This window comes from Gallinula chloropus (assembly GCF_964237585.1).
Source record: "Gallinula chloropus genome assembly, chromosome: 5".
NCBI lineage: Eukaryota > Metazoa > Chordata > Aves > Gruiformes > Rallidae > Gallinula > Gallinula chloropus.
In genome coordinates this window covers 20,247,568-20,262,708 of record NC_140090.1, presented here as the reverse complement: position 1 = coordinate 20,262,708, position 15,141 = coordinate 20,247,568, and the positions used below count along the sequence as shown (strand labels likewise).

The 15,141-nt window shown below is 36.9% G+C and overlaps 1 protein-coding gene across 1 annotated transcript in view; it reads left to right on the top strand.

Annotated features, from left to right (window-relative positions):
- Positions 1 to 11,181: 11,181 nt before the first annotated feature.
- The window catches only part of LOC311192040 (sodium channel protein type 1 subunit alpha-like), a gene marked incomplete at both ends in the record, with an annotated part of 61,402 nt that continues 57,442 nt past the window's right edge, over positions 11,182 to 15,141 (top strand). The window contains 1 exon segment of the mRNA XM_084264443.1: positions 11,182 to 11,448. Within this exon segment, the coding sequence (XP_084120569.1) occupies positions 11,182 to 11,448 (267 nt within the window).

The window sequence follows — 15,141 nt, the reverse complement described above, 5'->3', positions numbered from 1 at the left end:
ATATGAAATGACTGAAAACTCACCAGCACCTCAAAAGAAAAAAAAAAAGTTGAAATCTTTGCTTTTAAATAAAAGTCAGTGTGGCTAATGGTCTTCATTCAGTGGCTGTCATGCCACTGCTCCCGCAGCAATACTGATTCCCAGGCTATGCCTTTCTTTGCAAATCTGAAGCTTTTTACAATAAGGCATTGCTTGGAGGGTGTGGCAGAGCCAGCAGATGCTGCTGCTGCTTGCAATTAACCATTTAATAGCAAAAGCTATTTCATTGCTTCTAGGAATTTTCAAGATTTTCTCCTTTATGCAACTGAAAATATCATGTAGAGCAACTTCTATCACATTACAGCTTACTGTTCTGAGATATTTGCTTGATTTTATGCCTAAAGCCTTTTAACTACCAATATTATGGTTTAATCCATTCTCTCTGGGCTGTGTTCCATGTCTATATGAAATGGTGTTACATGTTATGAAGTATCTACGTGAAACTCTAGGTGGATACTGATGTTCCTAGTGATCTGAATTAATTAAATCATAGAAAGCTTTGTGTTGGAAGGGAACTCAAAAGATCATCTAGTTCCTACCCCCCTGCCATGAGCAGGGACACCCTTCACTAGGTTGCCCAAAGCCTCATCCAATCTGGCCTTTGAACACTGCCAGAGTTTTCACAAATCCCTAGAGATGTTCTTGGAGTGACCATAGGACCTTATCTGTGCCCAGGATCGGCTGCATGGAATATTGGATGGATGGAGTGTGTAAATAGGCCTGATGACACATCTACACAGGAAATAACACAATTTTTAATGTCATCTAGATTTAGCAGTTCTTCTGCAGGCTTGCAAGCTGTGGAACAGTTTCCAGGCTGCTCCACAGGGAAACAGTGCAAGCAAAAAAAACAAATTTACCTTTAGCCTTCATCTTAGCATCACTACAGTAAAAAAATTGAAATTTAATCACCAGAATGCAGTTGACATGCTTGTGAATGAGAACTGACCAAGAAACATCGTTCTAGTCAGTGGTATGATAACTAAAGACCAAACTTGTGGATTTGTTTTCATGCGCTGATGAAGATGACCAGGTGGTCTCCTGATGCAGGAGTTGAGAATAGTAAAAGCAAGAGGCAGTTTTTGACCATTTTGATAAAAGTCTTGTATGAGAGAAAGTTTTAATGACTCAGACCAAACCCCTAAAATTAATCTAAGAGCTACTAGGAAATTCAAAGAAGTAGTAACGGAGGAGTGGTTTAGGTTTTATCTCTTTTACTCTCTTCAGAGTCATGCATAACCATATCAAGAACTTCTGAAAAGCCTTTGTGTCGCTCGATTCAAATGCTGTTTTCCTGAATCACATGCTTCAGCTGCAGCTTTTCTCACTGGTGAACTGTGCACCAGCATCAGAAGTATGATGCTTTGGGATGAATCTGTTAAGATGCAGTGAGCATGGGACTATGTATTGGTGCTGGGATTTTAGGATGGCTGCTGAACCAGAGGTGCCATTAGTAGGACAGCCTTTGCCTGTGAGATGTGCTAGAGAGACTTTTCAAGGCAATGTGCAATCTATGGGAAGTACAGAACCTCAATTGCAAAAGAAGGCAGAGATGTAAACTAGCTCTAACATGCCTGCTTGCTTGATTGTTAGCAGGAATAATTCTTAGATGTTGAATTACTTTATCTAAAACTCGACAGAATAAATTAACTGTGCAACTGTATTACATCTAGGACCCACAACGCCAGGGTTTGAGCACAGTCAGATCTCAAGACTGCTGCCATATCTAGCCATGCCTGTACACAAGATTGAAACATGATGGCCTTATGAATGCCCACTTAATGAGAACTTTCCAAAGTTACGTTGGGCTATCATTATTAATTCAAATGTTGTTAAAAATCAGTTCCAAACCAATCAGGAATGAAGTTGAGAGTTCTTTATTTTTGATCAGGTGGGTGTTTTGGAAGAAGTTTCTTTGCAGCAGTGGTGTGACTTTTTTTATTGTAAGACATTTTGAGAGCTATATGTATATATAAAACAGTTTATGAATTTAAATAAATTTGTGTCTGTGAGACACTAATTAGGCTACTGTAAAAAGAAATTATTCATCTTCTAGTAATAAGCCATTTGTCACATATTATTAGCAAATTATTAATAAGTTGAAAGCAGCCTACTAAGAAATAGCGGAATCAGTCCTCTTACTGTTGGTAAAGTGAGTGCTTCTTGATGAGTTCAGAATCCCAGGACTACAGGACATGTGAGGAGAACTGTAGATGCAAGGCTTCAGCTGAACCAAAAAGGATTATGGCCTTGCCCACATAAACGGCAAGAAAAATACCATGTGTTTACCGACCCACGTTATATGTTGTGTCACATGTTGCATGACATTAGCATATAGCACATAAATTATTTTGACAGACACTTGATTCATGTAGCCTGTGTATTTGTTGCATCTCACAAAACCTAAGACTAGCTGCTAGGTGCAGAAGAGGGTGGTGAACGCAGGAGCTACACAGAAGTTGTGCAGTGGCAGAGTGCCGAGACTGCAGAGTTGGTATGTGGTTTGAGCATCTCCCGTTACTTCAGCAATCCCTCCTTAGTTCAGCAATCCCTCCTTTCAAAGGCAATATTTGAGATGGGCCCCTCAGTTTGGGTGTTGCACTGCACCGCACCGCACCAACAACCTGTGAAACAGGGCTGATACTGCCTCCTCTCACTATGCCCAAAGCTTTCAGAATGTAAATCATTTTGGTTTTATGACTTTAAGGCTACTGGTTATGGTGACGCACTGGCCCTTATATAGTGCCCAAATGAGATAGCAAGTACCAGAATGCTGTTAATGGGGTTAAGCAACCCACAAAGGTCATAATTTACTAACTTTTTTGAGATGTCTTTGAGTTTGTTAGCTATGTGAATTTGACATCATTCCAGGGTATGGAGCAATCTGGTTTCCATCAGCTTTTGTTTCTTGTTTCCCAAGTGTGGTAATATGCCAAAACCAGAACTTCGATCTTGTCTTAAATTCAATTTTACCTTAATGTAAAATGAATCAGTAACATTATATGATTTATACTGAACAGTCTTCATTTCTTTGTTCATTTTTTTAACCAAAGAAAGGTGCTGTTTTGTTTGCTAAGGCAACTGGAAGCAGATGTTTAATACCTTGCTTGAGAAAATTAATTTTGAATTAGTAATGTAGATTGCCAGTAGAAGGGGTCCCTGCTTTGATGGAATGAAAGAGAGCTAAAAGATTGCTGCTCTGTACTGCAGTCTTTTGCTGCAGTAACACAGTAAGTATGGAATTTATTCAGCTTGGTAGCAGTCCAGTAGTTCTAACCTATAAAATGTGTTTGCTCAGATGGAGTAGTACTGCAGATACATTGTGACTTCTCCTGTTAAAACATCTTTTTCTTCCTATGGAGATGCATAACTAATTTTGGCTTTTCAGCTTTCTAAAATAAAAATTACTTGGTTGCAGCTAATGCAATTAAGCCAAAGCAGTAAGCAGTAGCAAGCTATTTGTTTTTAATCTAAAGCTAAACACAGTTGCTATATTTTGGCCTAGAGATACATTAGTTACATTAAAAAAATGTAATGAGAATAGCAATCTCAACAATGCATGCATATATATATAGCTAATAGTGACAAATAAAATGCTGTGTTCACATCACATGGTCTTCTGGTTTACGCTAACCAAGAAAAAAGGATAGAATTAAGAATCTAGGTATTAGGGGGAAGAAATGTTGCAGCTACACAAAATCCTGCTTTGACTGCAGCAGACCACACTTCCTAATGCAGAGAGTGCACAGGACACATTTTTGTTTTCCCATCATGGGGGTTTGCTTGATTCAGGAGGGCTGGCTTGTTTTAAATTGTGTTATTTTTCAAAACTTGGGTTTGTGTTTTCTTCATGAATTGAAGAAATTAATTGCGAGTGAAAACTCGAACTAAACCCTCTTTTTCCACAGTTATTCCTGATATATTTTCTTCTCAGCTATGAATACACCTCTGGCAATTTTCAACTGATTCTTCTCAAGTGAATTTATTAGATAAAACAGAGAAATAAGAAGCCATGATTCCCTTCCCAAATGAAGGCTTATCATTTAGATGCCAAGTTCGACTTGTCTTGTGGGTATTCTTTCTATGCCATTAATCTTGATTTCAGTCCTGTTTAGTGAGGGCAGAGTACTGTAAGGAGAGATCAGATGGTCTGTTGCCTGTGGTAGTGTAAGGGTTTTGCTGATGGATGGATAATGCGGCTTTGAATTCCCTGGAGCTGATGAGGAACTTCAGCATAGATAGTCAAGTAATGATATGTAAGCTAAGCAATTATACAACAGTGTGGATATCCCAAGCATTAACTATATTTCCTATCTCTATCTGTTCTGCTTTCTGGCTGTTGGGCAGCCTAGACTGGGGCACTAACCTGACTTCCTAAACCACATAGCTACCCATAGCTGTCAGCAACTCCTTGGCAAACTAAATAGTGATCATCCCCTGCCATCATTACTATTACTCCCTTTCTGTGACTCTTTCCCTATGCCCATTACTTTACTTGTCTGTCAGTTTAGGTAATGGATATATGTAGCGGCAAAGCATAGACTTTTACTTGACCTAGTATGTACTGTTTGACTGCTTTCAGTATTTCAGATAGTTCATTTATAGCTCAATGTCCCATTGTGATGTCTGCAGTATAATATACCCTTTATTTAAAATTAATATAAAGTAAATAAATATAGTTAGCCAAGTCCAAGTAATATAATGCAAGGAAGTCTTCGTGCCCAGATCTGAATTGTCCATGCCAAGAGGGAACATCAAGAATATGGGGAAAAATATGTGGGAGAATCCTATTATCAGTCTGCCAATATGTTTCCTTTATAAAGCTGTTCATGAGAATGAAATTTAATTTTATATGAGCTACAAGGAGTCATAAAAAGTTGCATGGTCTCAGTATTCTTCTCTGATTTGTGTTCTTCTGCCAAGTGTGTTTCTTTGGATTTCCTACCTGCCTTTCCTACCTGTAGTAGCTCTAAAATAAACAGGCCAGAAACAGGTTCAGTTCTGTGAAGGAAGGAAGTATGGTTTCTCCTTACACAAGGCCTCATGTACAAAGCTGCAGTAGATGGCCATACCATCTTTCCTTTCTTCCACACATTGAGGAAGGCAATTTATATTTATTCTGTATTCTAAAGATAAGAATCATAATGAGAATTTGATTAATCTAAAGTAACAATAAACTGCAACTAAACAATGAGAAGTTATATATTATAGAGATTTGGGTTCTCTGAGTTTACATGTTGATTCACTAACTTATCTCCATTCTGTAGTAGCTGTGGTCTGTTAGTTGTGTGTTGAATCAGTGAGGTGATGTTCCTTTTGCATACTGCAGATAACCTCTCAAATACCTAGTTAGTCTCTTTATAAAAATGAAGTTACCAGTGTTACATCACTGCATCTAGAGCACTTCAAAATATTAATGCTCCTTTTTATTACTCTGGTACTTTTTCAAAATAGTAATATGCATGATTTTTAATAGAACTAATTTGTTAGTTTATGCCAAACACAAAAACATAATGTATGTCCCAGGCCAAGGGCAAAATGAAGGGCAAAGACGAAATTCTGCTTATTCTAGCAGAATTCTCTTTCCTGAGTTTTCCCTTAGCAATCAGTTTCTCAGTGCTGGAAACTGCAAGGAATAGCAGTTTGTACAGACATTTAAGGGTGCCTTCCTGAAATTCAAAGGGAGAGATTAGAGAAAACAGGCTAGTTTCATTTGCTAATTTCTTAATATTTGATTTGATTGTGTCATTTTTATTTTCTATTACTGTTGAGATATGTCTTACATTACCAAATGTAACAAATCATATTTGTGATGTACATAGAGTACTGTGAGTCATTAATTCAAGTAGCAGTGCAAAAGAATGTGCAATGGATTTATTGAAACATTCATGTGCACTCCCTTTTGTACTCATCTTTCCACTTTATCTTGGACACAGATTCATATCCCACAAACCAGAGCACCAGCCTTTCACCGAATTGAGAAACTGAAGAATACAAAAAAAAGCAAGTGGGGTGGGGGAGGCATAAGTATTCATTTACCACCACTTCCAATGAATGCAAGGTTTTACCAACAAAAGTAAATAACAAACAATATTCTCTAGAGCATATTTATTCTCTAGTTCATGACTTTCACATGTTTATCTGTCTGTGACAAGACTAGGCCAACAGAAGAGCAAAAATACCATTGTGGAGCAGTGGCTGAGAGAACAGGGGTTGTTTAGTCTGGAGAAGAGGAAATGGTAGTATCAGGAGAGGTTTGCATTGGATATTAGGAAAAAAATTTGCACCGAAAGGGTTGTGAAGTGTTGGAACAGGCTGCCTAGAGAGGTAGTAGAATCACCATCTCTGGAGAGATTAAAAAATTGTGTAGATGTGACACTTGGGGACATGGTTTAGTAGACATGGTGTTTTTGGGTTGATGGTTGCACTTAATGATCTTAGAGGTCTTTTCCAATCTTAAAGATTCTGTGATTTTAAATTAGAAATATGTTTGCATTCCTTAGCACCTACAGTGTTTACCATAGGAGAAACTGAGTATCTATGTAGTGTGTTCTAGAAAACATGGCACATTGGTTTATAATAAATCTGGGAAGCTGTAACTTTTTAAAGTTAATCATGTGGCTATGCTAATTGAATAAGACAAACTGCTGGCTTAGTTATAGTGCAGAGAATCTTGGCACCTGAAGGACAGGAACAGGTCAGTTTTGATTTCAGCATTCAGATATTGTATCTGAATAGGTGATTATGTAAGGCTTTAGGTGTTTATGAAGGTAAAAGTATAAAGCTGAACCAAACTGTTGTACTGCAAACAGTGTTGGAGCTGGTCTATGATCAAATTCCTCTATTTCTAGCATATAGAGTCCCATCGAACTTTAGCATCTCAACATTCACTACATTCTGTGGCAAATGGAAGCTATATTTTAATTCATAGGTGTTGTCACAGAAGATAAAATAGCAGATCATGTTACAGTTTTAGGTTTAAGTATATGTGTGATATAAGGTCATTAGCTTTTTAAAGTTTAGGTATCTCTAGTATCTTCTACATGTTTACTAAGATCCTTCTGAACTAACTCTCCAGAAACTCTTGTTGCTGTTTGTTATAAAGGGATGAAAAACATGAAAGCTAGCAGAAAACCAGATGCTTATCAGGCTAGGAAATAATCATCTTGTTCAAATTTGTGTCTTTTTCAGAGTTATGTATCATCTAATTGGGTTTTTCAAAGGCTGGTAGTCTGGAATCACTGTTAAACAAGATACAATGTCTCTATCTATTTGCTGATGTACCCCTTTATTTTTCCTAAAACATTTATTTAGGTGAAATTTGAATACTCTAGAAATTTGCAGAAACTATGGATATTTGCCAACTTGAGGTATTGTCTACGTATGCATAGATACACAACTATGCGAGATGTACAGCAGATCACATCCATCAGGGAAGTGCTGAACTAACTGAATGCATATTGCCCAGATGGTCGGTGTGGGGATAGCTAACCTAGTGTAGCTCTGTATGCTACAGACTTAATGTGCATGGGCAGATCAGCTGTGTGTTGTGCAGTAACACAGATGCAGTTGAATAACTTCAGGATTATTCTGCGTGTGGTTTACAGATGGTCCATGCACACAGAGTATATCGAGTGTGCTCTGCAAGTATCTGGCTTGCAACAATGCATATTACAAAGTACACATGAATCATTTTTCCTGGAAAATTTAAGAAGTAGCAGAATGATTCTATTCTCAAATGCTCTGAGTACTTTGTTTTCCAAAATTTGAAATGTTTTATCTACCGATACACTGCTCATGAGAAAGTCACATAAATACAACTGGAGCTGAAGAGGAAAAAAATCTTCACAAAGAGAGTAGGAAAGAACTTAGTAAGAAATTTATATTTTGTGTATTCTTATATGGTTTTCCCTGCTGAATTACCAGTGCTATGCTAAAAAGAAAAAGTTCTTTTGGGTCATGTAAGAAATCTCCAGTTATTAAATTAATACTTAATAAGTCACTTGATAGAAATCAGAATATCAGTTGATTAACTAGCCTGGTATCAATTGTTACCCATCATCTTCAACTATAATTAGGAAATACACACCTTTCAGTTAACCACTATGCTATGGCAGATGAAAGTGATTAGAGATTAAGACTGTAGTGAATTCTGTATGTAGCTAAAATTGACTTTTAAATTTATAGAAGACTTCCATTTGCAAAAATGAAAATGTATCTGAAATATCATCCTCTAATCTGTTAAGTAGAGGATAAAAAGTACTTAATCTTCTCTTAGTCTCCTGAAATTTTGTGTTAATTACAGCCTACTTAGATTTAGATAAATCTAAAGGTATATATCTGGCTTGGTCTGTGTACATTTGACAAGCCTGAGAACCTTATAGGATTAATTACAGAAAAATAATATTCTTTTCTCCAGAAAAAATACAGGAAAGCCTATAGCATTTGCTGGTTTTAAACTCAGTAGTTGAATCAAATGATATTGTGACCTAACTAATAGCTATGAAGTAGCTTGGTTTGGGCACCTGCAGGCAAATCCTGCAGGCTTACCTCTTTGTTCTGCATGCCAGCTGGGGACTTTCACATGGTCCTGAGAGCACCATGTGGCGTCAGAGCTCACCTTTGCTGACTACTCACTGGCTGTTGGTTTCCTTCCTCTTCAAAACATGAGATTGCCCTTGCTACTGTCCAGCCCTTGCCTCCCACTGCGCCTGGACTCATTGGGCTTGCTGTGCCCTCACTGGCCACTATGGCAGGGAACAGCGAGTGACACATACAGTGGGGGTTTTTGGATGCTGAAGAGAATTTTCAAAGGAAAAATGGCAAAGGGGAAATCCAGCCTCCTGAATCTCACTGTGAGGAAGAGAGGGAAAGGCAGAGGTGGCTACATAGCCTCATTTGCTGGTGCCCATGTGGATTATATCTTTGCTGTGAGAGAAGTGACAGAAGAGAAGATCATCATCTCTTCCTTTGAGTAATAAACTAAGCAGAAAGGAAAGCCTTATTGTCTTTTGGGTCTGTGTGTCTCCCTGAAACCCACACCTACAGCTGTGGCTCCCATAATACTTGAATTGTGGCTTAGTATGAGATCTGTTTCCCACACTATGGTGCCACTCACAGGGATTGATTTAGGGATCGGTTTGGGGATCAGCCAAGGTCAGTGGTGTGACTAATAGATTTTTTTGCTTCTATCCCAGTGTCCACAAAGGTGTGATTGAATGTTAAGTGTCAGAACATACAAGCTATGAGTTTATAACTGTTCAGTAGAGACTGAAGAGTCAATTCTGATAAGTAAACAGAGCCATGAGAGGAGCTGGGGGATTTCTGGAGGGTACTCTCTGTGTGGAGGAAGAGAGAATTTTAAATTTTTTTTGGTGGAAACACACTTTCTTATATCCTCTTTTTTTCTTAATGGACCGAGAACAGGATGATTCTGATTCCTTTCAGGATTAGAAAGAAAAGAAAGCTTTAGAGAACTGGTTTTGGCATGAGTCTGCACACTGTGTGGGTCAATACTTTGTCTTTTGATTACTGCCCTTTGATTTTTTACAGTGAGAAATGTGCCACGTCAATTCTTTAGAAGCCATTCCCCTGACAGTGGTGCTGATTCTATACTTTCTATACATCCAGGTGAAATACGTTTTTTAATTTTTCTGAGAAATCAAGAAGCACTTTGACCCCTCTTCCTTATTTTATCCACTATATATGACTACTCAATACATATGTGTACATATGTGTGATTAAGTTATTTGTGCTCACCCTGGCATTAATCTGGAGGATCTGGGTTTTTTTATTTAATATACTCTAGTGACTTTCTCTTTCATTTGCCAGTTATGTTTTTCTTTATTCTCCCTTTATTTCTCATCTAATTTCTTATTTTCCTTATCAAATTTCCCTAAATACTAATGTAATCCTAGCTATATATGCTTCCCTTCCTACTCCTTTCCCAATATTCTTTTCTCCCACACACTTTTCTGTTTTTCTTTGTTTTATTCTCTGCATTTTTACACTGCTAATCTTCCAGTCTTCCTATTTCTTTTTCTTTTCACATTCTTCACTTTCTTCCTTGATTCTGTCTTCATTCATTTATGGTCTCCTCCCGTTTCCATTTTTTGCTCTTGTTTTCCTCATTTTTTTCAGCTTCTTTCCATAATTCTTGGTTTTGTTTGTCACCATTTAATTTGTTTTAATATGTTGCTCACCCATCTATCTCTTGTATTCCTATTTCTCTGTCATTCCATATCTCTGGCTTGTAACTTCAGTAAGTACTGTCCTTCTTTGAACTGTAAGTCTTGTGAAAGGCTGACTGATCATTTCGCAAGGATCCCAGCGATGGGTGGAGATCACAGATATTCCTTTACATTCAGGCATGAGGGATATATGCACCATTGTTTGCCCAAATTCACATCTCATTTGTGTGTCTGTTTATTTTCTCAGTTGCAAATATGTATATAACAGTACTTTCAGTATTATCCAATTGCAGCTATTGAATAAAGAACCAGATATGTAGTAACAATTAAATTGAAATTAAGATAGGCAATTGTTCTTCTTATCTAGAATAACTACCCATGCAAAAATTCACTTGGAACCACTATTTTACTACCTCATAATATGTGGAGTTGATGTTTATTTATTTACTAGAAATTCTGATTCTACGGTCGTTGTTTTCTGGTACTCTTCCTTACTCTAGTTACTCTTTACTCAGTGGAAATTTCTGCATTAGGTCTGATGAACTGTGCTATTTATAGTTACCAATATGATTCTGCTCAATTCCAGAGGAAAGTGAGGTGATTTTAAGATAATCAGAGTTACCAGGAAAGAATGTGTCTAGTTGTTTTTAAGTATCAAGCTTTTCCTTATTTGGAGTAAAAGACCATTGTAGTCCTAGAGTTCAGAAGAACCACATAAGTACATCTTACACAGAAAAAACCCATCACCTAAATGGCTCGTTTTATTTTTCTTTACATAGTTCTAATTTTTGTATATTTAAACCTTCCATAACAGTATAAACAAAAGCATTTAAAAATAAATCTTTCTTACTTGGTGATTTTAACATCTTTCTTTGAATTTTATTTTCTGCTTTCTTTTAGTATTTTCCTATGCAGAAGAATAAATGGTAATTAAAATGTGCAGGATGAAAAGATGGAGCAGTCAGTGCTTGTACCACCAGGACCAGACAGCTTCCAATACTTCACTAGAGAGTCTCTTGCAGCTATTGAACAACGCATTGCTGCAGAAAAAGCTAAGAATTCTAAACAAGATCGTAAAGACAATGATGATGAAAATGGGCCAAAGCCAAACAGTGATTTGGAGGCAGGAAAAACGCTTCCATTTATATACGGCGACATACCTCCAGGAATGGTGTCTGAACCCTTGGAAGACATGGACCCATATTACATCAATAAAAAAGTGAGTTTAATATCAATCCTGTTCATATGCCAGCATCAAGAGTGCTTTATTATTATTTTCATTTCATTTCTGTGCAGTGGGTAATATAGCTCATTACTTTAGTCTGTTAATATGCAACCATGTAGGGAAATGTAATTCTGGAAACAGTTGAGCGCTGCTAAAAGGACAAGGTATACAACAAAAGCAGAACATGTTTGATGCTAGTGCTATACATACATTCTACCTTCCAGAAAGTTAATAAATAAATATTTAATGTCTTCCAGTTACAAAAAGTTGATTTAGCTAATGTGTGGTTTTGAACACATTTACTTTTGTGTGCTCTTGGCACACTGGTCCTCCTGCTTTACATAAAGAGGAATTTTGCAGTATTATTTTTACATTTAATTCATCAAATTGGCAATAAACGTAGCATTATGACTGATTGTATAAAGTAGTTGTATAATGGATGAAGCAGGGTATAAATAAATAGTGTGAAAAAATATAGGCTTCTATTAATTGCTCTCTAAATCATTGGGAAAGTGCCCACTGTCCTCTGTGGTACAGATCAAAATCCATCATCCTTAATGGTTACTAAACTTTCCTCCTCTTCCTTCAATTTACATAAAAAATATTCCTTTGATGTAATTGAATTTGTATCAAAGGAACATGTATAGCAAAGCTGAAACATAGTATGTTGTCTTTCATTAAAAGCAATATATAATACCTATACAAATGTGAGTATACATAATAGATGATGTACTTTACAAACTTCTATAAAAAGAAGATGTATTGAAACTGAGTGCACCCTACACAACAGACTTTTTCTAAGGTTCCTCAGATTTAAAAGTGACAGCATGACACAAAGCATAGTACATTTTCTTCCTAGAAATCTGCTTTGATAGCAAATTTTAAAGGAATTTATGGAATCAATAGAGGAACACATGGATAAGCAGAAAATACAAGGGGAGTGTAAAACTGATTATAAATTTTCTGGTGGAACTGGCCTTTAATAGCTGCGAATACTTTCAGCATGATTCTGTTGCACAACCCATATACAGCTGAAAAGGTTCCCAATTTATAGTGATAGCTAGCTTGGGTGATAATTGTTAGTTACTGTTATGATGAAAACTTTATCAAGATGAGTTGTTTTGATTTTCACAAAGTGCCGTGTTCTAAGTGTCTTTTAGCTTGCTAAATTTCATATGATTTATGAGTCCTATTTTGAGAAGAGAGAAAATACTATGTGAAAGAACAATATTTTTATCTTATCTATTTGATGACTCTGAAAGACCTTTATCTGCCATTCATGGTGTATGAAGATTTATCTTTACATCACAGTTCTACTTTTAGAAGGATAGAAGATGTGTTTCTATAAAAGCAGGCCTTGTAGAGTTCTGTACTGTGTCTGTTTATGATACAAAATCACACATAACTATATGCCTACCTGCCCAGAGCTCAACCCAGACCTTTATCATCAGATCAGTTGATCTTGTCCGTGTTGCAGTGGAAACAGATGCATGCTAGGTATGAGCTACAGCTATGCCTCTAGAGCTCTTAGAATTGGAAGACCCTTTCAGTCCCTTCACAAATAGAGCTGAAAATTTACTACATCAGCCAGGTCTGATGACAGAGTTGAAAGAAGTGGAGTGAAACCAGCTGAACATATTCAAGTTTCTGTACTATTTGAAATAAAGAATCTTTTTATTTCCACTCTCAATGCTTTTACAAGGGAGTCACATACCCACTGGGATTCACATCTTTCTGATGAAGTCCACATGTTCTCTCTATGCAAGTGCTTTAATCTTCTACAGGACTGGAACAGAAACAGCCCTGTCTAGTCATAGACAACACAAAAATTTCTCACCTACTACAACTCTATTTTTTCTCCCTCTGACAGGAGAAAAATAGACTTTCCTAACAGAAATCCAACATTTATTTCAATTTTACATCAGTAATCTGAATTTAAGCTATCAAATTCCTAAATTTTCTTATCTAGCTGTATATGAATTCTGGAAATACTTTTATGTTGTTTCACTTGTCTTTTGAGAATCTGCAAGTCTTAGAAGGAGAAAAGCCTGAAGCAGAAGTGAACATCTCCAGGAAGACTTGAAGGAATCTTAATGTTCAATGCATTTACCTCTGTAGCATTTAAAATTTCAGCTTTCTTTTTATCCCTTTCTGAATTCCACCTTCTAAAGCCAAGGAGTCAGTCAGTGTCAGTCAATCCTCTGCCAGTGTTAAGAATCTGACAACTGCTGCACAATAGTTAGAGATTTTATATTTCTGTCTGGGGAAGTATCTATCTGAAATAATATGAAGCTAATGAAAAACACTAGAATGAAGGAAAATATTATTTGCAAGAAGGGGTTAGGACAAGTATATGGATTAACAGATGCCAGTGTTGTTTCAGACAGACATTTGTTAAGAACTTTGCATAAACTATGCCTGATTTATTGACAGAAAATATAATGGTTTGGCTTCTAAGGTTTCAAAATGGGAATAGAAATGGTTATCTACAACACTGAAAAGTTAAAAAATAGGAAAACCTGTTAAGAGAAACAAAAACAATAGGTGTAATTTCATGGTTTTGTAACTGGACTTCTGTGCAAAACCTACAACCAAAGAAGACGTATTTATTCCCAATATTAATATGAACTTGAAAAGAAAGGGAAAGAAATTACATCCCCTGTTTGACAACAGAATAGCCCATTATAGCAAATTTACACATGTGATAGGATTATTGATTTATACTGCATCATGGGCTGAATGCCAACAGCTGTACCCTTTAACAATCTTTGGAACATAATTAATTTATTATCATACAATGCAATATCTGTTCTTATATTCTTATGATTTTATTTTATTGAAATGCTGCTGACTGTCGTGGTCAGCAGTGCTGCTGTCCAGAGCTGTGACGTTTAGCATCCTGAATAATGTGCTTTTTTTTTTTTGTTACTCCCAAACTGAGAAAAAAAATAACTTGGTCTTTATCCATTTTTTACATTTAACTTCTGTGTAAGTGGAAATCTGTGTGTTCTAGTGTAATAGTGACTGCCTGTTCATGCTGAAGCTGCCATCACCAAGGATCAAGTAGTTTCACATCACTGTCTGTAGAGAATGGATCATCTGGAACCCCTAAGCTTCTGACCTGCATCAAAATTTGGTCCACTTGGTTTCATACTATAAGGGCTGGCTATTGCCTCTTGAACCTAGGCTGCTACATTAAAGAGGAAGGAAAGAATAGGTAAAAGTAAATGGGTCTCTCTTCACTTTCCTCCTACTATAATCTAGGTGTAGCATTGTTGATTGCCACTCCATGCCCTGCCTGTTGCCAGAAGGATGTTGAATGATATCTGTCAGAAAATGTGCCTCCTTTTGTCCTGGCATTTGGTAGCATCAGTCCCTAATCAGATCAAACCCCTGGAATTCCCAGACTTGCCGTGAGATGCAAAAATAAAAAGATTTTTAAAAAATTGCTTTAATTGGCTTCATTACATCAGAAAAGGTGAATGCACTAGTGACTTCAGATATTTTTTTATAGTTTTCAGGACATTGATGGTGAGGTTGAAAGTTTGGAGATTACACCAAGCTGAGTGGTGCAGTTGACACACCAGAAGGACAGGGTGTCATCTAGAGAGGGACCTGGTCCAGCTGGAGAAGTGGGCCCATGTCAACCTCATGAGGTTAAACAAGGCCAAGTGTGAGGTCCTGCAC